The 24,851-nt window shown below is 41.0% G+C and overlaps 1 protein-coding gene across 3 annotated transcripts; it reads right to left on the bottom strand.

The window, feature by feature from the left end:
* Positions 1-422: 422 nt before the first annotated feature.
* rxrgb (retinoid X receptor, gamma b) lies at positions 423-22,646 on the bottom strand. Of its 3 annotated transcripts, none has more exons than XM_079574592.1 (10): positions 22,491-22,646; positions 10,729-10,961; positions 5,154-5,298; positions 4,602-4,787; positions 3,793-3,953; positions 2,980-3,109; positions 1,220-1,352; positions 1,022-1,113; positions 792-897; positions 423-703 (listed from the first exon to the last, which is right to left on the bottom strand). In XM_079574592.1, exons 1-10 carry the CDS (start codon positions 22,519-22,521, stop codon positions 556-558), a joined length of 1,365 nt encoding a protein of 454 aa, XP_079430718.1. In that variant the 5' UTR covers positions 22,522-22,646; the 3' UTR covers positions 423-555. The 3 variants fall into 3 exon arrangements, with proteins under 3 accessions (XP_079430718.1, XP_079430716.1, XP_079430717.1); XM_079574590.1 differs by lacking the exon at positions 22,491-22,646 and adding an exon at positions 16,865-17,045; XM_079574591.1 differs by lacking the exon at positions 22,491-22,646 and adding an exon at positions 16,865-17,038 and having other exon boundaries at positions 4,608-4,787.
* Between the last annotated feature and the right edge of the window lie 2,205 nt (positions 22,647-24,851).

Genomic DNA, 24,851 nt, shown 5'->3' with positions numbered 1-24,851 from the left:
TTTAAAACAAATATACATAATTTGCTACTGTTTTACACACAGGAATGTAAGACAATATCGAGATGACAGAGCTGTAGCGCCATCTCATGGCACAAAGAAATAAATCTGATATTTCCACGGTAGGGCACACTGCGTAGTTATTACTGTATGATGCACAGCCAATTACATTTTGATGAATTCATTTAGTAAATGCACAACACAACGTTTGTAACAATTCAAATAACTTTATTTTGTAGGAATTCACAGATGTGGTTTAGAAATGGAAGGATGGTTCTCGTTTTATACAATTTCATACAGTAAAATATAATTTTCAATTTGCATTGGGATGCATTGAAAACCTGACATTATCTATTTACAACTTAATCTGTTAAAAGACTCTTTTTGACAGTGTACTCATCCTCTGGTTTGACTCAACCCTCATAATACTTTGAATTCAAGTTTAATTACAGTTGCATGGTACAAAATATGCTGCTTTGCAGTTTAGATCAAGTCTTTTATGTATCTTCCTCTCGCTGACATAAAGGGGTATGTACAGGGGGCACAGGGGGGCTGGTGTCATGTGATTTGATGCGGCGCCTCAAGCATCTCCATCAGGAACGTGTCGATGGGCGTGTCGCCGATCAGCTTAAAGAAGAACAAATGCTCCAGACATTTAAGGCCGATGGAGCGCAGAGCAGGTAGACGCAGCAGGAGCTTTGCAAACCTGAAAAGATCACATGCAAACCCACAAATTAAGAACATATTAAGTTTCAAGATAGAGCTTGACATGATGCGTTATAGAAATGACTTACCTGCCAGGCTGGTCTGGATATTTTTGTTTTGTATAGGACTCTAACGAAGCATACACTTTTTCCCTCAGAGCTTCAACTTCTGAAGGATTTGAAAGACCCTTTGCATCTGAAAAATGACAAGATTTGGTTAAAAACATTTTTTTTAAAGATTCAAGACTCGAAATGTCTGACATAATTCTGCATTTAATTATAGAGATGAATTCAGTTAAATTAAAAGGATGTCCTCCAACCTGGATTGAATAGAACAATGGCTCGTAGACAGCCCAGCTCTGTCTTATCCATCTGCATGTCTTTCATTTTTGAAACTAGTTCTGTCAAAACTCTGCAAATAGACACAACAATATTACACACATGATTATAAACAAGAAACCTTTTTTACCTTTTGATTTGTCTCCAATAAATACTAAACGGATAATCACGTTATTTACCTGTCAAAGATAGAGCCCACTCCTGCACTGTGGGCACTGCTCCTGTGCACATGGAGCCCTGTAGCCAACAGAATACCGTCTTTCACAGTGACCGAGCGATGGGAGAACGAAGCGATGAGGAGCTCGTTCCAGCCTGAAGGAGAGATTACAGTCAGTTTGACCATTAACACTTTGCACATTCAAAGATACAGCATAAGGTGGGATCAGAAAGTGTTCTGACCTCTTTAAATGTTTTTACGTAGCAACTTGATAATGATCATAAATATACGTTTTCATATAAAACATTCTTGACAACTAGCTCATTATTATGAACAAATATTTCATAGTGACCTAAGAATTCTGACCCTATACAACTTCAGTCCCAGTGCATGCTAATTTTACTTTAATTGTACTAAACTTCAACATAGAAGAGAAGAGTTGCTTATTTGTACATGAGCCGATGCAGCTTTCCCACCTGAGGAGATACTGCCCTGACCGCAATGCTGAGCTCCCTCCATCGAAATGAATTCAATAGTTAAAACCTGTAAATTGCAAGAGCCGTCTTTCTTTATGTAAGCGAGCGTGGGCCAGTCCCTTACATTGATATACTGTAGTTGCAGGTCACAAATAAAATGTCACCAAGGTCCGAACTGAAGCAAAATTGTCAAGCAATGGCCGGTAACATACTGGGTTAATTCAGTTATATGAGGATTTTAAGCCTTTTTTAAATCTATTACTGTGATTTGAAAATAATGCAATTAATTTAATCCTGTTGTTAGTGTTTTTTATGCTCTAAACATATTTTTTTGCTCCTAAACAGCAGAATGCAAAGCCTCTAATATACACAATGTGACAGTGATGTGTTTCTCCTCTTTGCTCAGTTCAACACACTGCTCCTAGTTTAGTCCATGTTTAGTCCAGGTTTAGTCCTGGCGTAGTCCTGGTTCTGACCTGCTCGCTGCCGATCAGGACACAGCCAGGCTATTTGTGCGTTACGATTGTGCATGCATATTCAATTAGGATGTCCACAGTTTAAAAACTTTAGCGAGCCGTATTTCAGTCATTCTCAGCCCTTTTCTAAGAATATAAAAAGCGTTTTGGCGCTCAGGTAGGACTTTCTTTTTCTGTTCATCTAGGCTGTAGTAGTTTACTGCTCTGCTGCAGTCAGAGAGGGAGAGAGGGAGAGAACGAGAGCACATGGAGCCGCTCATCTGAGGGGATTCACAGTCAGGTCCAAAATTTGGATCCAAGGTTCGGGTCCGGACAGGTTGGCACGTGAGACTGGATCCGGACCGAGCTCTGCCGTTAGTGACCTAAATGATCAGTTTTTATATCTCTATGGCAGGCCCATAGTGATATAAAGACAGCGTTGGTTGAGACAAGGCGAAGCGGCTCTCTTGCACACACAACACAGTAGCCTGAGGACGTCACTTAGGGAAAAGAAAACGGGTCGGCTGAGGCGTGTGCTACAAGCAGCGCAGACTTCAACGAGCGGTTGCTGCATTCCCTTTGTAAGCTTCGTGAGTTAAACACTATACATGTCTCCAAAAAGAGACGTATCGCTGGGTCCTGCTCTCGCACTAGTAAAGAGTAAAGAGAGCTCCATGCTGCAGAAACATGATCAAAACACCAGCAAGTAAACCATGAGTTATCCTCCGCTCCCCTTCTTACTCCGCCCTGCTCCCCGTGCATGTGTGTACGACACAAGCTGGAGAGCAGTCAATTACAAGAGCCACAGAAGAGCCGTGGGCACCGCTCGTAAAATAATGTGTGATGTGCACCTGCTCGTAGCAAGATGACTTGGTCGTCTAGAGGAAGTTCAGAGAAGTGTGGGATCCTCTTCGCCCACTCCACCAAAGTGAAAAGCTGCTTATCTGCTGCTTGGCAAATATTTGTCACAGGGTCATTGGTCTGGAGACAAAAAAACAAGACATATAAAAAACACTGAAGAATGCAACACTTCAACTCATTATAACCTAGTAACATTTTAGTATAAAGTTTGTTTATATTCAAGTCATTCCCAAAGTCCAGGGGGTCAAAACTCCCGAAAATCCCTAAATAAACAGCAGCCCCTTTAATATATGAATTAACACTATTGATAAGTATGTTGAATGTTTTTTTCCCCATACTTGTAAATTAATGTAATCAAAATCGTGAAGCTTCTTACAAATGCCTCTGAGGAACCCCAGGGAGCTGTGCTGTTGGAAACCACCTTTGTATCATATACATTCTTAATATTGCTTAGATTTGCTTTAGTTTATTGCATCAAGGGTTTAAGAGAGCTGTTCTCTGTGTGGGCTTTATATGAGGAAGAATTGACAAAAAAAGTAGTGGTGGTAGCAATTTACATTCCAGTATAGTAAATACAAAGTAATGGTAGATAAATAACATGGTACTTAAAGGTGTAATAACAATGGAATTAATACAAAGCAATATATTGACCAGTAAACAGGGACTTCTATTGGTAATAATATGAAAACAGGAAAGTTCAGTTCTCAATTTGGCCAAAAATTACATGGAGCAATTATGTGACGAGGCTGATATTTCTGTCAATAAGAGTCATACTAAAACGCTGATCTTGTGTATAATTTTACCGAGTTGCCTGGGCCTCCTTCAGAGTACGTCTCCGTTTTAGGCTCCACAGCCAGCTCTGCGTCCAGGATTTTGTCCACGGGCATTTCCTCATTGAAGCTGCTCGTAGACTCCACCTCATTGTCCCCTCGCTCTCTCCCACGCTGCCTCTCCTCCTGCACCGCTACACATCAACAAACAGACAAGACTTAGAGACACTTTATTGATCCACGAGTAAAGTGCTATGTCGGAGTAACTCAGCGATACAATAAAAAGAACCTAATAGCGTTTTTAAAAATTGATGTATCTTATGCACGTATTTATTTACTCATACACACATTTACTAGATTCCTTTCTAGTCTCAACAATACAAAACAAAGAATGACTCCAGAAAAGACACAACTGTGTCCGAGAAGGAATACAGTGCATTGCATCCACTGTCTGCAATCTTAATTTTCTAAAACCAAAACCCTCCAGGGGATCACTCATCTGTGCTATTCTCAATATGTATTACTGTACTTAATGTGTTACTAGGTCTAATTAATGAAAGTATGACATATATTTATGACATATATTTTCAATCTTGGGTTGGAAGCCTCACATAAAGGTTTTCTTGCCTCAACTGTGCCTATTTTATGTAACCAATCCCAGCGGATTCTGACAGGAGAGTGAGTGACAACAGGGTAGTTCTCTGCAGCGCTTCCACATAATTCAAAATGTGTGTATGGGTTCTCAGGAATTAAATAGACAAGAAAAAGATACTACAAACATAGACAAACAGAATACTAATCTAATAATCTGTAAAATGGTTATAAATTAGGTCTTGACTCACACACACCTTCTCTCTTCATCCCCATGGCCAGGCACTTCTGGTAGCGACAGTATTGGCAGCGGTTTCGCTGGCGTTTGTCGATCAGGCACTCCTTGCTGTCTCGACAGGTGTAGGTCAGGTCTTTACGAACCGTTCTTTTGAAGAAGCCCTTACATCCCTCACAGCTGTAAACACCGTAATGTTTCCCTAAAACATAAGCATTTTTTTTTTTTTACAAATATAGGAAAATAAATGTGTTTCTGGAGTTTATTTCAATGCACACGTGCATAGATACATATCTCGCCTCAGATGAAGAAAAACAAATTCTATATCATATTATAATTAACATATAATTAATCATACAATATAGAATCCTTTAAACTTCTGAAATAAATCCACTACTTTTTACAGTATGTTGATATGTATGTTACATGTATGTATGACTTTTCTACATTGGAACAATTGTTATGTAAATATTTATATTACATTTTCAGAAGCTTAATCAGAACCAGGTTAACTGACTGTACTTAATTTGATCAATTTGATGTGAACTCAGTATTGTCCTGACTTTACCTGAGGAGCGGTCTCCACAGATGGCACAGATGTGCTTGGACATGCCTCCGGGACTCATGCATTGGTAGTTGATGTTGCCCAGATTCTGGAGACCGGGCGGAGGCTTGATGTCCTCTGAGCTGCTAACACTGTTCATGGAGTTCATCTGAGGATGACAGGAAGGAAGAAGCGATAACCAAGGCTCTAGACTAAAGTAAACTAGAGAAAATGAAAGACAAGGAAACTGAGGCCAGTCAGAAGTGCTGCACGACACATGACACATTCTCTCACTTCCTTCATTCTGTCATGTTGTTTTCCGCTTCGTAAGGACCTCTTTCTTCTGTCCCCTCCCACATGTGTCTCTGTGAAAATGCTTCAATTGCTGCTGTATGGGCTGGGCTGAGGCCTGTGACCAAGAACTTGTCACACAGGTTTTATGTCTGCTGTCAGAGAAAGGCATCTGAGGGCAGTCACGTGGGGACAAACTGTATCTTTAACAAAGAGACACCAGAGGGCGCTGTTGACCTGTGTTTCTCAATAGGCTTTCTTGAGAGATAAACTAGCATTTTCCAAATGCAGTACAATATAAAACGTTACATACTAAATACAACTGTTATATGATAAATAGCTACACCTTTTCATCCAATAAATTAAGAACAAATTTCACAGGCGCTCAAACACTTGACCACAATAAACAGGTAATGTAGCTGACCTAACACTTGAACACACACCCTGAGACAGAGGCCAAGCTGAAAGACCTTGAAGCCACATGAGATGCTGAGGTGTGAATGACCTGTTGAACCACTGGGACTCCCCACCATTTGTTTAATTAAGAAACCATTGAGTGTGAAAGATGAAATATGTCAAAGCCAAGCAACAAGTCTGTTTTCCTCAGATACTCTCAGATAGTTATGTCTGCTTTTCCATTATCATTCAAGTGCCCTTCGACCTGTAGCCGAGCGATGAAAGCCAGCCTCGATGCATGCACGTGTTGTACATTTGTGAGTCTGTTTATGTGCAAAACATCTGCACTCCAGCTGAAAAACAACAGGCGTGACCTACATACGGTCCACGTCCTATATATTTGATGCACAGCGACATAAATGGCATCCACCTCCCAGGCACCTCAGGCATTTCCTATCACTTATTTACAATGTGCACTCTCCTTTGAATATTGAGCCCATTTTGTCCCAAACCATGGCTATGACCTAACACCATTCTAAATTTACAAGACATTTCTTTCCGCCTTTGCAAAGTCTTCATTCTTCAGTTCAGAGACAGTCTCCCTTTAATAAGCATTCAGCCCATGTATACTCCCCTGCTTGGTCAATTGATATTCCTCTTCAGCGCACTTGATTGCACCGTGCTCACAAATAATTAATTTTACACATGTAAATTTAAGTAAAAAATTCAATTTGAAAGTGCACTGGGTGGTTCTTGTAGCAGTAATGAGCTACAAGCACCACTTATGGATTATTGATGCATCATGCATACTTTAACATGATGTCCAGTATGTATGGTATTGGGTACACTAATGCCTAAAATCAATGTAACATGACAGAGGTGGAAGAAGTTATCAGTGTTTGGTTTTATATGCCTGTCTGTTTTCTATGTAGCATCGTTTTATGCAGTATCTGTTTATGTAGTATCTATCTATCTATCTATCTATCTATCTATCTATCTATCTATCTATCTATCTATCTATCTATCTATCTATCTATCTATCTATCTATCTATCTATCTATCTATCTATATGAAGGAAGTTGTTGACTATAAACTTTGATTAACCCTTGAAACATGGCATTGTAGAAAAGCTAGTTGTCCCATGGAGGACCTCACACTGACCCTGACGGTACAATCTATACTATCATGGATGCAATGTATGTTTTTGTTTGCAGCAAAGGCCTGTGGCATTGGCCTGAATCCAGCCTTTGAAACTCGTGTGAGCATCAATTTCTCTCAATATGATCATCACTGCACTGACTCCTCTGGGCTTTTCGGGATTTTAAACAAACCACTTAAAGAAGTGATCTCCATAGCTCTTTGTATCTCTTGTTGTTGTAGACAACACAATGTAAACGTCTCATGTTGTGCTATGCATTATTTATACTTTTTGACCAGATGAATTCCCCTTTGGCCTCTATGCCTTGTGGGTGTCAGTAAAGAGGCTGACAAAAGCGCAAACATGTAGAAAAAATGGACAAACAATTACACTCTAACCACTCAGCCACAACGGCAGAACGGAGACTGCCCCACAGTAAGGTCATGGGTTCAGTTCCCAGACTGTGTGGGCCTTGAGTGGTGTGTGCATGTTTTCCCTGTGTTTGGGTGGGTTTCCTCCAGGTGCTCCAGTTTCCCCCATCAACCCAAAACATACATAAAAGGTTGTAATCCTCCAAAAGGAAGATGGGTCTCTTCAGTGTGGCTGCCACTCCTCCTGACACCACGTGGAAGCTTATTTGTATAGTACTTTTCACAGGACATAAGTGACCCAAAGTGCTTCACACAGTTTTAGGGGATTTGTTCTTCTTTCACTCCACACATGGTGGCGGTAACGTACGTATATAGCTACAGTTTCCCCTGGAGTAGACTGACAGAACACATCTGTGCCAATGGTAGGGCAGAGCGATATGGCCTAAAAGAAATATCACAATATATTTGACAATATAATTTACAATGGACAAATTACTTCAAAATCCCAGCCTTACGCCTATTGGGAAGATTAATTCAGTCATTTTTTTTCTTTTTCTTTCGCACCATACTAATTTCCTCGCAAATATGATCTACTCAAGCAGTTTACATCCTTCATTTCATTTTACTTTTGAAGCACCTGCCCCCGTGTTCTACAGTCAGTGTTTATGCTGCTCTGATGGAGCTGAGCGTTACAGAAATTATGTGGAGTCCACAACGATATAAAAAATTACATCAAAAAAATTCTATCGCGATACGATATGGCCTACCCCCTAGCCAATGGTCCCTCTGACCACCACCATTCATTCACGCACACACATGATTCATCCTGGCCTACTGTACATGTCTTTAGTGGTAGGGCAAGTACCCGTGGAAACCTACGCAGCCACGGGAGAACATGCAAACTCCACATTGATCGACCTGTGGTCGAACCAGGGACCTTCTTGCTGTGAAGCATGAGCGCATTGAAGGAAAGGTTCAACGCACAAATTCACTCTATTTACCGCTGTATCCACTATACCTACTGCAACTTTTATTCTGATCTACAAGATAATATGTTGTTTAAACATTTCCATGTACATTTTAGCACATTTCTGGTGGTTTTCAAAAATATTGTTTCAGTTTTTAATTTTACTATCTATGGCAACGGTCTTATTACAATCCTATGTCTGTTACGATGAATATCTGCGTATAACTACTATGCTGTGACAATAAAAGTGTGTTTGCTATGCATGATGATTTTTCATACCATGGTCTGGGTAAATACTCGATTCTGATTTGCTGGAAGGTGTCCGTTAAAAAGTGTTATACCATAGTCTGGCTGAGGGTCGTGGTGTTCTTGACTCCGCGTCGTGCATTATAACCGTCTAATGCACGGCTCCTTGTTTTTTAATCCTTACATAATGCACACCTAGTCCGGCAACAATTAAATCACAGTTAAATCACGTTCTATACTACTCCACTGCAGCTGTTTCCATAGTAACGATAAACAATTGAGCCTGAACTAGTTTCAGGTAAAACTGATTAAAAAGTGAACTAGCTCCTGCCCAGGACTTAAAAAAATAAGCAAACAGGCTCCAAAAAAACAGTTTCAGTTCACGGGACCTTGGTATATGGTATATACTCTGCAAACTTAAAGGTGCATTATGCAACTTTTTATGTGAAAAAGAAAGTTTATATATATGCGTATTTCACCTCACTCATACAGCCAGCGGCTGTATGAGTGAGGTTTTCTCACGGACCCTCTCACCAGAAAACGTACAAAACAATTGATCCTGTAGAGTTGCAGAGGCCACCCTGATCAAAAGTAAAAGTGCCACTCATACAGCCGCTGGGTCGCTACAAGGTCAAAAACACACAAATATGAACTTTTTTTCTCTCATAAAAAGTTGCATAATGCACCTTTAATGAAATCTACTTCCAAAAGTACCAAATAAAAACAAAATGCAACTATGTGGGAAACGTGTATGACTCATAAAGCGACTGTGACCTAATAAACCAAGGGAGCTCAATCATGTGTCCACTTATTTTCAGTGGTCTTCTAAGGAGGTAAGTGAGTCTTGCATGTGAGCTTTGGCACCGCTCAGGGATGACCTTTACGTGAGAAGTTTAAAGGTCGTCAGAAGGATAGGAGACGGAGGGGAAAGCCAGAGCGTCTCACACATCTGACATGCCTAACCTTCATCTCGTGCCCACAGTTACAGATTCCAAAAAGCAACCACATGATCAAGATAAGAACTTAGGAGGACAGCTTGAGCGCTCTGCCAACCACGTAAACGTCTATTAATAACATTATAAATTCTATCACATCATCGTAGGCTCATATTTTAATTTGGCATTACATTTAAAATTAAAAGACTACAGCGGTGGTTCTCAAATTATGGTGCATGTATCAGTGTATCATTAGGCTTCTTGAGGTGTTACTCAGGGTTCTCTGCAATTTTAGACTATATACCTTTTATTTAGAGAGATAATTTCACACAGTATATTCTAAGTAATTGATTTAAGTTAAGTGTTTTTATGGTTTACACTCAGCTCAGACATAATTTAGTTCAAGTTAAATCTATTTTAGACCCAGTTCATTCCTGATTTGATCTCGATCTAGGCCCGGTGGTACTTGAAAGGTCACATATTTTTTCAGCAACAGTGTGGTGATGTTGTGGAAATATACTGTATACAGAGAGTAATATCTTATAATTACAGCTCACCATTTTTAAAGCCCCATTCATTTTTTATCCTTGTATCCATTGTTATTTCCTGTGCTGCTGCTTTAATAACTTAATCAAGTGCTACTTTTTGTACAACGACACAGACAACTAGTATTGTTTTTGAATCAAATAAAGTTGTTGTAACTTCTACTACTGACACGACTGACAACAGCTGGTATTATGCCACAACAAAAACCCAACAGATCCAAACACACTATTTTCAACCAATTAATACAACGTTGAACTTATGTGGACAAAGATATCCATGGGTTAAGGCTCGAAATCACAATTTTACTTGTTGCCAAGTGCAATTTTGTAGATCACTTTAGTAGTGAAGAGTGGTGCGCACTGAATGGGTGCTGCTGCCGGGATGCTCTCTCATCTTATCTTATAGACTGTATTTATTCAGGGACGAACGCATAACAAAATACTTTGTCTCCATGAGGTCTTAGTTTGTGAAAAGGAAAAGGTAACTCTGTATTTAAGATCTCTACAAACATGTTGTAAAATGCATGGGATTCTTGTATTCGTTAAGCAGTTCAGATTTCAGTCTCAGTGTTTAAATATGCACATATTCTAATATATATATACCATGGGTTTCAGGTGATGCCAAATTAGGACAATTCATAACATGGTCAAATGTCCATAATAGGAAGAAGTAAAGTAAAAAACACGCACATCAGATGCTCTTCTCTCACCTGTGGGCTGTTGAGTGACCCGAAGCTCATGTTGGGCGTGGAGGACAGCGACACGGAGGGCGAGCCCATGGACGAGGTGATGACGGGGTAGGGTGAGGCCAGGCCATTCATGGGGGGTCCTAACGTGGACATGGGGGACTGCAGATGTCTGGAGTTGCTGATGACAGAGGGGTGGCCCACCATGGCGCCCATCGAAGGGTGGTGTGGGTGTGCGCTCATGGGGCCTGACGAGTCTGAAGAAGAGCAAGAAGATCTATTAGAGGAGCAAGAAATATAATGATGGAGCGACACGTGGATAAAGAGCTGTTACTTTAAAATACAATGAGGGCTCAAGTAAAGTAAAAAAGTATTTAGTGCCACCATCATTACAATTTGCAACAATAACTCATACATCAAGTAACTGCCGAAAGCTGAGCATGCAGTTTTGATTACATTTTGATTAATAGCACAGCCCTGGTTCAATGTGACCATTTATATTTATATTAACTAACATCAAACAGGCAGCTGCGTCTGAAAACATGGAGTGCGCCAATAATTCGGTTTATGATTTTCCACAGCGGATGTTGTGTAAATATCCAGAGCCTGTCTGACTTCAGTCACAGCCAACTGCTGACCGTGCATCTATTGATATAAACTGACAGGCTGGCATTTACATGGACGACCTACTTAGAAAAGCTGTCATTCAAGCGACGAAAGGGCGCGGTGAGTAATATCATGCATGTGCCGCAGCCCGAGGATTTTGTTTCATCATAATAACGAATTTCCATGGTGTGTCCTCGCAGGTGAAGCATAACTGAGAAACAGGTACAGCACAAAGTAACAGTGCAAGCATGGAGCTAAAATATAACACCGTCAGGGCCTGACAGGGTCAGATGCTGAGACCAGGAGAGGCAGTTCATAGAGTTTGTATGTTTACTTAGTCATTCAGCATTTTTCCTTCATAGTATAAGGTTTTGGACTTGAAAAACCTCTACATGAAAACATGTACATCCTAAGCTAATCCTCCAGCTATGTTCCTAAGCAAGATCGACCAGAACTGTTCCAACATGCCTCCATAGAAATGAGAACTTAAGTATATTTCATCAGGTCCAATGAGGATTAACCATATGCAAACATTTAAATTGGCATTACACATGGGTGCTTGTATCATCACCACAAAGCATCTGACATGCATACTGGTATGTGAATATTTCTCGTTCCTATCATGAGTGTGCAAAGGTGGAGTAAGGCGAGTGTTGAATGGATGCCAGATAATGCAGTATCCGGCCTCACCGTGTGCTCAAGAACGCTGCTGATGTAGCGCATTCAAAAAACTGATGTGTTGAATTTGTCTAAAAATAGAAACAGCAATAACCAATATTCTTCTGATCGGCTTCATTGAAAGGCTCTGGGCTGCGTGTGACTTTACTTTAATTAATTACTTGACACTTATATCTGTACTAGGGTTCAACCAATATGCTTTAACCGAATTTTCAACTCAAGGGAAGTAAATAGTCAATGGGCTTCACCGATATATTAAGGTTAAAGTCTTTATGCAAAACAGGAAATGAAATGATTAGTAACTTGATTACCGTCAATATTGTTAATTAATGTTCATTAATTAAAATATGTTTTTAATTTTGTTCAATTTTAAAGGGACTAGATGCAAGTTGATCATTTTATACTCACTACTGCCACCTCAGGTCATACGCGTAACTGCAGGTTCCATTTTGACGGCACTTCGGACCCACATCAACAACTTTTTCAGTGGTTTTAGAGGCAGTTGTGGTGAAAAGGTCTGGGCTCATTTTACACATTAGGACATTGTTGGAATATGTGGGGGGGGGAATACATCATTTTTAAACAAACCAATGAAAATTACTATTAATTGTATTTGTTTGTTATGCACTTTCTTAATCTTCTTGTGATTGATCTTCAAAGCTGTGTTCAGCTTTTTCATACTTTGTTTCTAAAGTGCGAAACAAGTCAAGCTGGATTGGACTGAAAGGCCCTATACCTGATTTTCTGTTTACAAACAGTGAAAGAGTTATGGGTCAAAAAGAGGAGCTACATGGTGAGTGCAAACTGGAAAATAGCAAACAGCTTTCTTTACTGTAACATCCCAATTCTTCACAGAGATGAGCACATTTCATAGCCTCAGGGAGCAATACTGTCACAGTAAAGCTTACAACAATTGATGAAAAGGCTGTATAATAGGTGCACATCGCACAAAGATCTTTTTATCACAAATGTCTGCATTGACAATAGAGAGAAGAAGAAAAACAGCTATAGTTTCTTCGATTAGCACCATTAATTTTGACATGGAAATGTTAAGTCAAGAGGAAGCAATAGGAAATTAAATAATTGCTCCATGGTTTGAGAAACATTAAAGAATGTGACACCGTCTAACATTTGTGGAAGAAGACACAGTGCAGCCCACAGCTGGCCACTCTCAGTATGCCAAGGAACAGATGTTGTGCAACTTCCTGTTTAGAGCAAAGACTTTTGCCCCACCCACTTTCTCACTCTGCATTTGATCTGCAGCAGCAAAAATGTATCAGGGCCTCCCTCTCTCCCACAGAGCCCAAAAATGTATGAGATTCATTGGCCAGGATGAAAGAAAGCTTTCTTATATGAATATATGCAAGCAAGTTTAAGAGTTTAGTCTAATCGGTACATGATGTACTGTGCTGAATGTGAGGTAAGTTCTTCTACAACGTCCATGTCCTTGTAACACCTTGCATTTGTTGATTTATTTTTAACATTCAAGGATATCTTTAAGCTCACAGTAGCCATAGCAAAAGACACAGGATTATCAATACGTGGTCCGGGGAACAGTGTTGGAACTCAGCCATTTTTTTTTGTCAGACCATGAAGATTGATGCTGGTAAATCAAGATTTTTGCCACTTTATGGTTGGAGAAAGCACTTGAATGACCCTGCAGGCAAACACAACTTTACACATGACTGTCATGAATACTAAACCCTCACTTCTTTGAACATAACACACATATGTTCTGAGTCAAAGCTGTTATTGAACACCATAAATCAAACAGAGGGGCACAGTTCTGGCTACAGCATGTGAGTGGTCAGCAGGCAGGATACAGCTACAATGTTTTGTGAAATGTTGTGTTTATGTGCGTGGATGTCCGCCAACGTGTTCAATAAATGACGCATTCTCCCAGGACAGCACAGAGGAGACTATCCCTATATGACCCACTTCAATCGGCTGCTGTGTCTCTAACTCACGTGTCTATAAAGAAATGCACTCAAGATAACAACAAAAAGACCAGCGCAGATTAATCTTTACAAATATCAGTACTAGGAACGTGAGCATGTTGACCCAGACAGCCCTATATTGATTACAGTCTATAGGTGTACAAGAAAGCATGCCTCTATTTAAGAGCAAACAAAGAGACAGTGACATCCACCTTTGACCACCGGCGTTGCAAATCAAAGGTCGTCTATTGCCAAACTGCCCCTGATCCAACTGCGAGAGAGTTTCTATCTGCAGACCACAGTTGTAATGATCAGTCCCAGGAAATACTGCAGTGCAAGTACAACAGCAAGGTGACTGTTATTGCCAACACAATGACATCGCAGTAAAGGAAACAGTAAAAGTCAAAGTGGCCTTAATGGACATGTGTGCACAGTATTCGGGGCCGCACAATCAGTCGCAATCAAATCCAAATCTCAATATAAAGGGTCACAAAGGCTGCAAGTATTTAGGCGGTACAATATCCTTTTCCATAAGGTCTCATTATTTAAAAGGCCCGAAAACCCTGACAGTTTTGACCTCTACTATTCAAGCAAGCTCTGAAATGCATGGGATTCATGTCCTAGTTTTGAAGTCTTCTCTCAAAATGTTAATGCTCCAAAACTTAAAACAAAAAAATGACTTTTATTTTGCACTATCACCCAGAATTAAGTGTCCCATGAGAAAAAAACAAAACAATAAACTTTACTTGGTAAAGCTGGAAAAACTAGGACAGTAAATAAAAATATAAAAATAAAATGTGGAACAAATTAGCCAAAGCCAAATGCCTCGCGGTGATCTGCTGATTAACAGGTTTTAAGAAACACCACAGACCACAAAAGCCTGTAAATCCCTGACTCTTAATTACTGGGCATTGGCTACAAGGAGCACTCCACTGTGGTGTAATGCAATAAACTCATGGCCCACTAACTAATAATATCACCTGTCTAGAGACCAGTGCCTGTACAGTAGACTATGGACTTTATGATCTTATTATGCAGTACATTTTGTGAGATAAAGACAGTCAATTTATTTGGTATAATTTCATATGAAAAAGTTTGGCTTCGCTGCACACAGCGAGAGACAGATATCCTGCAGAGCTCAGATGTGCTCAACATGTCATTAACAAATCTCCTCTGGTGTGAACAAAGCGCTGGCTCCAATGACTCAATTAGAAAATAAATACATGAGGAAAAACAAGAGAGACAAATCATCTCACTATGAACACTCATTTCTGTGGCAAATGAGGTTGATGTCTGATCAATTGTGTCAGTAAATCCTCTTAACAGTGGGTAAGTATCTGCGGCTCAGCAGGCCAGCTGTCAAGAAGGTGGGAGACCGCGGAGGGGGGCAGCCCAGCCTGGCACAGAGCACAAACGAGTGGATGAATGGATGGATGTGTGGCAGGCTCTAAAACAGGTTAGCTCCCAATCACTTCTATTATCAAAGCAACCCAAATCCTAATCTCTGCAAATACTCAAAACATTGGATAATAAATGCTTTTTGACTGTGGCGCGATATAGGAATTATGATTACATACACTGAGTAAACAATGTGCTGTTGATATAAACATTGTGCACTTGCAGGCGAGCTGACTTTTGTTAGAACAAGTTTGGGCTAAAAGTGAACGTGCATCTGCTGAATATGCTTCCGAATCGTCTCATCAGTATTGCAGGATAACCGAATAGTACACAAAAATACTGTGTATCTCCTGAAGGAAGTTCACAGCAAGCCTGTAACTGTGCTGGTGTGAAAGTTTAAAAAGCATTGTTTCTGTTGTCCGCATGTATGGTTGAAACAAATGGACTCGCTGTAGTTCATGACTATATTTGATCCGTGTCATTCACATCCGGGTTTAATATTACTGTTCTTCAATACATGAGAATATAATGCACGATTTTCTCATATTGTCAAATGATGTCTAACTTTGCACATACGCTTGGGTCATTGCTCTGCCTCTGACCCCGTGTTTTGGCCTGCAGTGAACTCACCATTCAACTCAAACATGCTCAAACATACAAACATACTTCCTCTTGCTTTCCTCTGTTCGAAGCCATTTCCAGGCAAGGTAATGAAAATAAATATTTCCTCTACAACCACCTTACATGCTTCACAAACACAAACCAGACTGTGTGTTGTTTACAGTGGATCGATGAGGAGCCCAGGCCAGAGACCGCGGCAAGATAAAAACTGTTTAGCAAGTGATAAAAAATGGAACTTAAACAGAAAGAGAACATAAGTCTGGCTGCAGAGACAGAACAGGCTGACCAGACAAACAGGTCCGGCCCCTCGGCAAACCCTCTCCTGCCCTTGTGACTTTGATGATGAGGTAACTGATGCTTCCACGAAACAGCCGGCCTCTTTCTAGGTTACAGAAGAAATTGCAGAGCTTGTGGTAAAGAGGTCTCCTGACTCCTCTAGACCATAAACCACTGTTAGCACAAGGACAACTGCAAAAACAACTTGAGGCTGCGTTTGAGTAAGATTAAGGTTTGAAAAGACTGTCACCGCTGGTTTCACTCATATCCTGAATTAAGTTCAAGTGGATGTTGATGCAGTAGTAGATAAGACATTAAATTTATTACGACTGCTCAGCAGGATTGTAGCATTTTTCTTTAAACAGGAAAGCACAGCTAGTACAGTCCAAAATGGAGAATATTACAGAATTACATTCAAAAAGGCAGTTGCTCACTTAAAAGTCCCAGTAAAAACTTAGCCAAAGAGTGCATAGGGATTAGAGGAATTATGATAATGCATCTGTGCAAGGCTAGCTTTTAGCGCTTCTCTTCAGTGAAAAGCAACAGAGCACGAGCATCAGATCTATTCAGTGAGTGTGCAGACACCAATGTGCTATAATATAGTTTTGTATTTTTTTCTCTCAGCAACAGAGAAGTGTACTCACAGTGGCCGTAGCCTCTGTCCCTCCCGGGGCTCCCTCCAGCTGCAGGTGATGCCGCCGGGTGCCACATGCCTCAAATCTGTGGCACTGGCGCGATGCCTGTCACACCAACCCAGAGTTGAGCCTGTGTGCACTTGGCAAAGTGTCAAACTAAAATGAAACAGGTATGCTCCTCACTCCTGTCATCGGCATCAGACGAGCTGAACTAGGATCACAGTGCGCACAGGGGGGGGCGGGGCCACAGAGAGCAGAGAGGCGGAGTCAGGGCTGGTTATAGGATTACTCAGATTATCCCTCGCACAGATCAATCCGACAGGCGCTGTTAGTCTGTGACTGTAGCACAAATCAGCTCGAGGCCGCCCCCTGCCATGTGCCTCCTCTGAGGGAGCGACTGCAACTATCTGTACCACACACCTGTTACACGAGCGCGAGCTGACATTAAAGTCACGAGCGCAAGGCCACAAGTCAGTGAATGGCATGGAATGTTCAGCTACTCAGAAAGGATATTGACATCACAGCATTTCTGTGGTGGGTTTGATAGACAATAGGTTAGATTCTAATAGATTATACACAAATTATCCATTTATTTGTTTTGTTTGTAAATAAAATTAATCAGATATAGGGTCTTGAAAAAAGAAAACTGTTTTAAGTGTATTCAGTATCAATTTCAATATTTAAAAAAAGGGTTACTCACATGGTAACTTTTGCACGTCCACAATCTATATGTGAAGAAAACACCCATGCAGTGTAGCAGAGTGATCATTGTAACCTCTGCGCACACTGTTTGTGTTCTTAAGAGTTAAACGGCATACCAGGATGTAAAGAATTGTCTTTCGCGGTGGTCAAGAAAACACTGCATATAACGGTCCATAGTTAAGCACATTAAAGGTACTCAAACAATGCACGCCAAAGCCACAGGGAACCTAAATAAACTATGCAATCTCCGTCACATGCTTGGAAATAAAAGCAGCCATTGAGTAGGGTTGCAGGGACAGTGTGCCAGAAACACATTGGCTGATCCAGGTTGAGCTCTTGTGTTTCTAATATTTCCTTCAACTTGATCCAATAACACTGACAAAGTTGTGCAGCTGCCCCTTTTAATTTACGCTGCCAGCCTATCAAATGATGTGTTACCCTTTCAAACAGACAGCACTTAAACTTGAGACGCCTTGTGGAGCTATTTTCCTGACATGACTCAACAAGGCTCCTTGGCCAATGCACCTGCATGAGGCCAGATCAAATGTCCACGCTGCTCTTGAAGGACAGCCACCAGTAACAGGAGCCCCGGCGTGACAGTCAGCTGGCCTATACTGATCGCCACTACAGCACTAGAGAGACTGATGAATGATACAGTTCATATCCAACCCCGGCCTTAACCGAGCACATTTTCTCCAGTTCGGCATTCTCCAAATCCATATGGTCACAGCCTGTAGACCAGTGTAACACCTCATTTGAAAGCTAAGACCTACAAAACTGATCTATGTTTTTTCCTTGCTTTGTCACCGCATACGTTTTGTAGCTTCTTAGTTGTTTTTGCACCACTTTTTTGCAGCGTTTGTGTCGCCTGTTTTTGTGTGTCTTTGTTGCGTTTTTGTAACCGTTTTGACACTTGATCATCACTTTTTTGTTGCCTGTTTAACTTTGTGTTTTGGTGTTTTTGTTGCTCTTTTGATGGTTATCCTTGATCCTTTGATCCTTATTCACGCCTAGTTTTTGTTTTTATTTTGACATGTTTTATTTTCAAGCAGCTTTTAGATTTGGTTAAAGTTGAACTGGAGAAAATGTTCTCGGTTAAGGCGGGAAAACATGCCTGATTTAAGTCTACTCTGCCTGATTTTTTTTGTTTACAAACAATGGCAAGTCGTGGGAACTGGTAAGTTGTGGTCAAAACTCATCTGTAACTTTCCTAATGCAATATCCTATTCATAAATATGAGATTTTACAACTTTCACGGAGAAAATGTACGTATGATATATTTGTAAGGGCATTTTGGGGATTGAAAGCACTGGTTGAATCCTCCCATAGAGACTGGTTCTTCCACATGTTGCGCATATGTTGTAATTGCGTTATGACCAATTACTTGTCTGTATACATCCCATAACTAAAGCGGTGACGCAGCCCGAGGGCCTCGCAAGACTCTGCGCTTGATTAAAGCTGCAAGTAAATCAAGGCTCTGACCTTCTTTACTAATGACTAATTACTGACAATTAGCCCACAGAACAGCCCCCCTTACAACCTCGTTTTATCCCACACACACACACACACACACACACACACACACACACACACACACACACACACGACCCTAACATGTGGTGTAGGTACAGGCACAATTACTACGGCAACTCCAACTTGTCCTAGTTTAAATAGAGATAGATATGACTCCTCTTTTATTAGTTTTACTTTATTTGGGGAGAACCAGTGCTTAATTTGACCACATACCCCCATCTGACAGTTTTTCAATATACAGGTGAATCTCGGAAAATTGTTTAAAAGTGCATTCACTTTTGTTATCATCTGATTATTATGGCTCAGCTTGAAAAAAAACCAAATTCAAAATTTCATAAATTTTTTATATTTTGAAAATGGACTGTAAGCCACAATCATCAAAATCATTACAAATAAAGGCTTGACATAGGGCAATTTTGTCTTGGGTCTTAATAATTGTCATTTTTACAACAAATTCTTGAACAGTAATAGTTTTGGTGTTTGAACAATGGAAGATTTTTGTATCATAAATTATACTGGGGAAGAAAAAAAAATTGCTCTGAGGTTTATATATTATTTTTATTTTTATTTTTTTTGCCATATCGCCCAGCCCTAGTTTGACATATGTCACTTTGCAAGTAATGAGTCTATATCATATATTAGTTTCACATTTTAAGAAATAAATTAACTTTTGAACGACATTTTAATTTTCCGAGTTTCACCTGTACAGGATACTTGGATCCTGCATGGGAGTATTCTGGTAACTGTTTAGGTCTGTTCCCCCAGTCCTTCACACCAGTCTAAAAGTGTTCCTGTAACTATGGATATACAAATTCAAACATTGTCTAAGACCTGGTTTAGTGCGAGTCAGTCAGTGAGTCTTGGAAGAGGATATCAGAACTAGATAGAATTGCCCTTTAACTCTTGAAGCGCAGATGTTCTGACACCATGGTAATTACAGGCCTGTCCATGTGAAGCAAAACCTGAGATGAACAAAGTCGATTTTTGCACTAAATTATATAATGTAGAGTCAATACGCTTAATGTGGATTTTCAGGTTGTGTCCTTACTTAGTATTTATTCTATATAATCAGAATTCCTGATAAACAGTTGTGAGTGAATGCGCATTTCTACACCTAAACAACTGAGGTGCCTTGGTGTGAAACGGTTGAAATCCCTGCACTGTGAAACTCCTTAAAAAGTGAGACTCCTGTTCTTTGCATTGTGTGCTAATGTCTATAGAATCCTTATGTCAACACTACCTGCACCGAGCCCCGTCCCTTCCTCTACCTGTGTGGTTCACGTCTTTCTGCGAGTGAGTGCGAGAGAGAGAGAGAGAGAGAAGCTCTGGCGGTGGGGGATGCTCTCTGTTCGTGACAATCGTCAGCAGGAGAGCAGGTCTAATGCTGTCGGGATTTCACAGTCAAACAGTTCCACCCACATTCTTCAAGTCACATGATATCACCGCCGCTATAGGAAGAAGAAGCAGGCAAATCAACAAATGTGAGGTCCGGGTGACTAACTTGGGTGTGCATCCATCCATCTTTGCTCCTGAGTGAGTAAAAGGTGACTCATTGACCCCTGCTACGCCGCGGGTTCACATCAACTAGCATGACCCCTTTCCCTGAGCGAGCAACCCCCCCCCCCCCCCCCACTCCCTCTTTTTGGCTTCAATTACTTGCCTTTCTATTGCGACTTCCCTCATTTGGTTGTCAGTGTGTCTAGAATCACTTCCACTGATGGAAAATAAAAATGCTGAAGTGTCGAGAGAGAAATTGCTGATTCTACTCAACGCAGCCCGAAGCCACACTGCAACAGTCCTACTCAGACACAGCACACACAAGCCTGGGAAAGACTCCCTTCCTGGATCAAGAAACAATATGCACCTAATCAGCAGCATTTGTTGATATTATTAGCCTGTGCAACCCATTTCGATTCATTCAGAGCCATCACACTGTCAAAATAATGACTAGTGTGAATGGCCCTCTGTTGGTACATGTTTATTATATGCATTGCTCATTCAAAACAACTAATAAATTACACATTTCAGGCCCCAAGGCTGAGATCTCTTGGCATTTTCCCTACAATCCTTTTGACTAAATTGCTGGCTTCGAATAATAGCATTTTTCAGTAATGACCAGTAATTACACAATTATTTATAGAAACTATGCTTCGTGATTTGAAAAATCAGGTTTAAACTTTACAGATCTGTTTCTAGCGTTTGTGTTTTGAAGCATTTGCAGCCACGAGGCAAAAACTGCATAACTGGAGTGTTTTAACACACACACACAAGAAGCACTTATATGCCCTTTATTGTGTTGAAATCTGGTCACATGAAGAAGAAGCACTGCCTTGCTTCTGCTGTGAGCGTTCCTGTCCACACTCTCTTCCCAGATGTCTCCATCATCCTCCTGGGAGCTCCCTTCATTATGGAAACAATCTTCAGCGCTCTCCAAATGGTGCCACTGATATCCGTGATAATACAAATGGGCCGCACAATTTTGTCTTCAAAGGCTCATTTCATCTGTTTGCTTGCATAGTCACTCTATTATAGCCATTCAATGATGACAGTGCTTTAGACGCAGATACAATATTTTACAACAGTGCTTTGGCAATGAGTGTCTTTCAGAGAGAGGGGGAAGAGACAAAACATCACATGATGAATTGTTGCACAGTCTCTGACTCAGAAAGCCTCCAATACTGTCTTAGATTTATGACCAAGTTAACCTGTTATCTTCCATGTTAATGGCACAGTGAGCTTTGTGCTTTCATTGTTGCAAATTGGACTATGTCTCTATTGATTTCTGTTCGGACTGTCAATCATCAAAGTTATCAGACAAAGTGCAAAGTCTGAAATCACACCAGGTCGGCTGTCACGTTTACTGTATTACTGTATGCAGCGCTGATGATCTGGGTGCGTCTTTTTTTTTAACTGCTGCTGCTTAGGGTTAGAGTAAACTTGTTCAGCAGCAAGAAAGATCCGCCATTCCTCCCCTGCTGTCGCTTACAGTCCTCACAAGATCAGACGACGATTGTAGACCGATAAATTGTCTTTCTGTCCCAAACAGTTTAGCGAGAGTCGCGCGACCAGCCCCATAAATTACATAAGCGCAATTAAAGTGCCAACCTCTGACCTTGGCTGACCGGTCCGCCACAACCAAGATCACCTGACTTTTGTGTGTTGTTTGGCGCTGAACTTAGCTCAACTTGCCCCGCATCAAAACGGGGTTCAACAGAAGAAATGAAAGTCTCTAAGAAGCAGCAACAACATTTAGCGAACACACAGCGCGTAAAGTCTCTTCCACGGCTCTCGCTCGCTCGCGGGACAGAGAAGACGCCATGAAAACGAACGCACTTCGCTCACAAACATCCAGACTCAAACGGGACCGCGCGTAACACGTCCCGGAGCGGTCGCTACTTACTGAGATGCAAATACGGATCATTACTGTCCATATTGTGTGAGTCGTTGTGTCGATTTCCTCGATTCGCTGCAGCTCCGCATCCCAGCGCATTCCTCTCCCAGCCCGACTGAACTCTCTGCAAGGCGGCTCTACACAGGGGCCCAGCGAGGGGGGGCGGCCGAGCGGGGCTTCTTCCAATGACAACAGTGGTCGATATCAAGCTCCAACACGATCGAGGGGAAATACATCGCCGGCGCTCTGTTGCTTCTGTTTCATTGTGGCAAAGGAACGGCCTAGGTTTGCAAAAAACTGTAAAAGAATCACATGCTACAAGTTTGTCAGGCGGAGTTGTCAAAGCCATAGATTATCAACAGAATAACATAGTGTACTATTGCATTTTGTGGGGAAAGTTTGGTGCCAATGCAGATCTATCTGTAAGTCACTGTCAAATGAACTGAAAGAGGCAAGGCAAGGCAAGGCAAGTTTATTTGTAGAGCACAATTCATACACAAGGCAAGTCAAAGTGCTTCACAGTTGCATAAATATAAGAAAACAAATACAATCAATAAAAACATCAACATAGAATTAATCAATTACAGTAAGAGGCAAGAGTGCAGATAAGATTCTTTCAGTTATATGCATTTTTAAGTCTTGTTTGGACTCGCTCTGTCTTGAGCACTATTTCGCTCTGTCTTGAGCACTATTTTTAAGTCTTGTTTTGACTCGCTCTGTCTTGAGCACTATTTCGCTCTGTCTTGAGCACTATTTTTAAGTCTTGTTTGGACTCGCTCTGTCTTGAGAACTATTTCGCTCTGTCTTGAGCACTATTTTTAAGTCTTGTTTTAACTCGCTCTGTCTTGAGCACTATTTCGCTCTGTCTTGAGCTCTATTTTTAAGTCTTGTTTTGACTCGCTCTGTCTTGAGCACTATTTTTCTTGCTCGTTCACACAAAGTTACCTAACCTCCTTCTCCTCTGGACATCAACATAAAATTAATCAATTACAGTAAAAGGCAGGAGTGCAGATAAAATACATTCAGTCATATGCACGGGCAAACAGAACTGTAAACAGAACAGAAGAGGTAAACAACATAGACAGACATAGGATAGTGGGCCATGCATTGTGTTTGTACAGCTGATAATGTAATATGAGAAAATATCTGAATTCATCAAATGTAAGAAGTAGCCTAACTTCAATTCCACTCTGTTTGGGGGACAAAACATTGTATTTATTATGATTTGTATTTATTTTTAAAGACTTGTCATAATAAGTGTGTCAAAACCCCATGTGCTCGCAATAAGCTCTTTTTTTTGAAGCAGTCCCAGTCTACAGCCCTGTCAGTGTTTTTACCTCGCGCTGGCTGTGGTCCTGGTCTGTGTACCCCCCGGAGTCCCCCCCACACCCCTCTTGTGCGCGCGGGGTCATGTAGGGGTGAGGCTGCCGGTACCTCAGAAGGTTATTCAGGAGTCAAGCCTGCTCTGAGGTATTCACTGCGTTGAACTGCGGTGCGACCAGACGCTCCGTCAACGCCGGGCCGCTGACCACTCACGCCCCGCTAATGGGACAGGCACCCCGGCTCCACAGTCCATGTAACAGCGTCCTATAAAAGAGCACAGGAGGATGCTAACCAAGATGAATGGCGTTTTTTTCTCCGCTCATTCTGTCCTAATCAAGGCTTTTCATTTGTTATGGCCTCGCGCCAGCCCCTCCACAGCAGCCTCCATTAGGCCCACATCACGTATAAATTCATTAAAGTCACAGAGAGACATTATAATCGCCATTTATCACATGTCTCTTTGTGTGTTCTAATGGTGGCACATGGTTCAAGGCATTGAGATGATTTGGAAGCCTTTTTTTCCACTGCAGTGCTGCATTATGGGAGTAACGTGGGAACTGTGGGTTTGTGTGAACACAGTGTACACTTCCAATTCCCAAATATTCCATATCTCTTTGTTTTCTCAAAGAGTATGAGGACACAGTATGACACAGCTAAAAATAATGTGCTTTAACTGGTTGGAAAAAGGCAAAACCTGGAGTGACCTTGGCCTATGTGATGACACAAGCACCTGTTTCACATGCCACTCATTTACAAATTACCATATTTTTATTTTAGTAAAGAAGAAAAATATGTGTACTGTATATGTGTGTATAAGTATATATATATAATATATATAATATATTGTACAATATATGTTTTTTGTAACATCTTTGATGGGTAGACCTTCCGGTTACCCGCCTTGTCTGTGATGAATTTGCAGTACATACTTTTTGTTTTATGTTTTGTAACTGAATAAACCTTCATTCATTCATTTAAAAGCCAAGCACCTCCAGAGTTCTGTTACTGAGCTTTAAATCCTGGAGGCCAGCACAAGCAGTAAATAGG

Source organism: Gobius niger, assembly GCF_951799975.1.
Source record: "Gobius niger genome assembly, chromosome: 17".
Lineage (NCBI taxonomy): Eukaryota > Metazoa > Chordata > Actinopteri > Gobiiformes > Gobiidae > Gobius > Gobius niger.
This window is presented reverse-complemented; position numbering and strand designations above follow the sequence as displayed.

What these genes read in the sequence shown, in the direction of transcription:
- rxrgb (XM_079574590.1), bottom strand. Translation starts at nt 16,931, where the DNA reads ATGTGGCACCCGGCGGCATCACCTGCAGCTGGAGGGAGCCCCGGGAGG. An exon ending in GATGAAGAGAGAAGGTGTGT is followed by an intron (nt 3,954 to 4,601) that starts GTGAGTCAAGAC and finishes GTTGATGTGTAG; the next exon opens with CGGTGCAGGAGGAGAGGCAG. An exon ending in TATCCAGACCAGCCTGGCAG is followed by an intron (nt 704 to 791) that starts GTAAGTCATTTC and finishes TGATCTTTTCAG; the next exon opens with GTTTGCAAAGCTCCTGCTGC.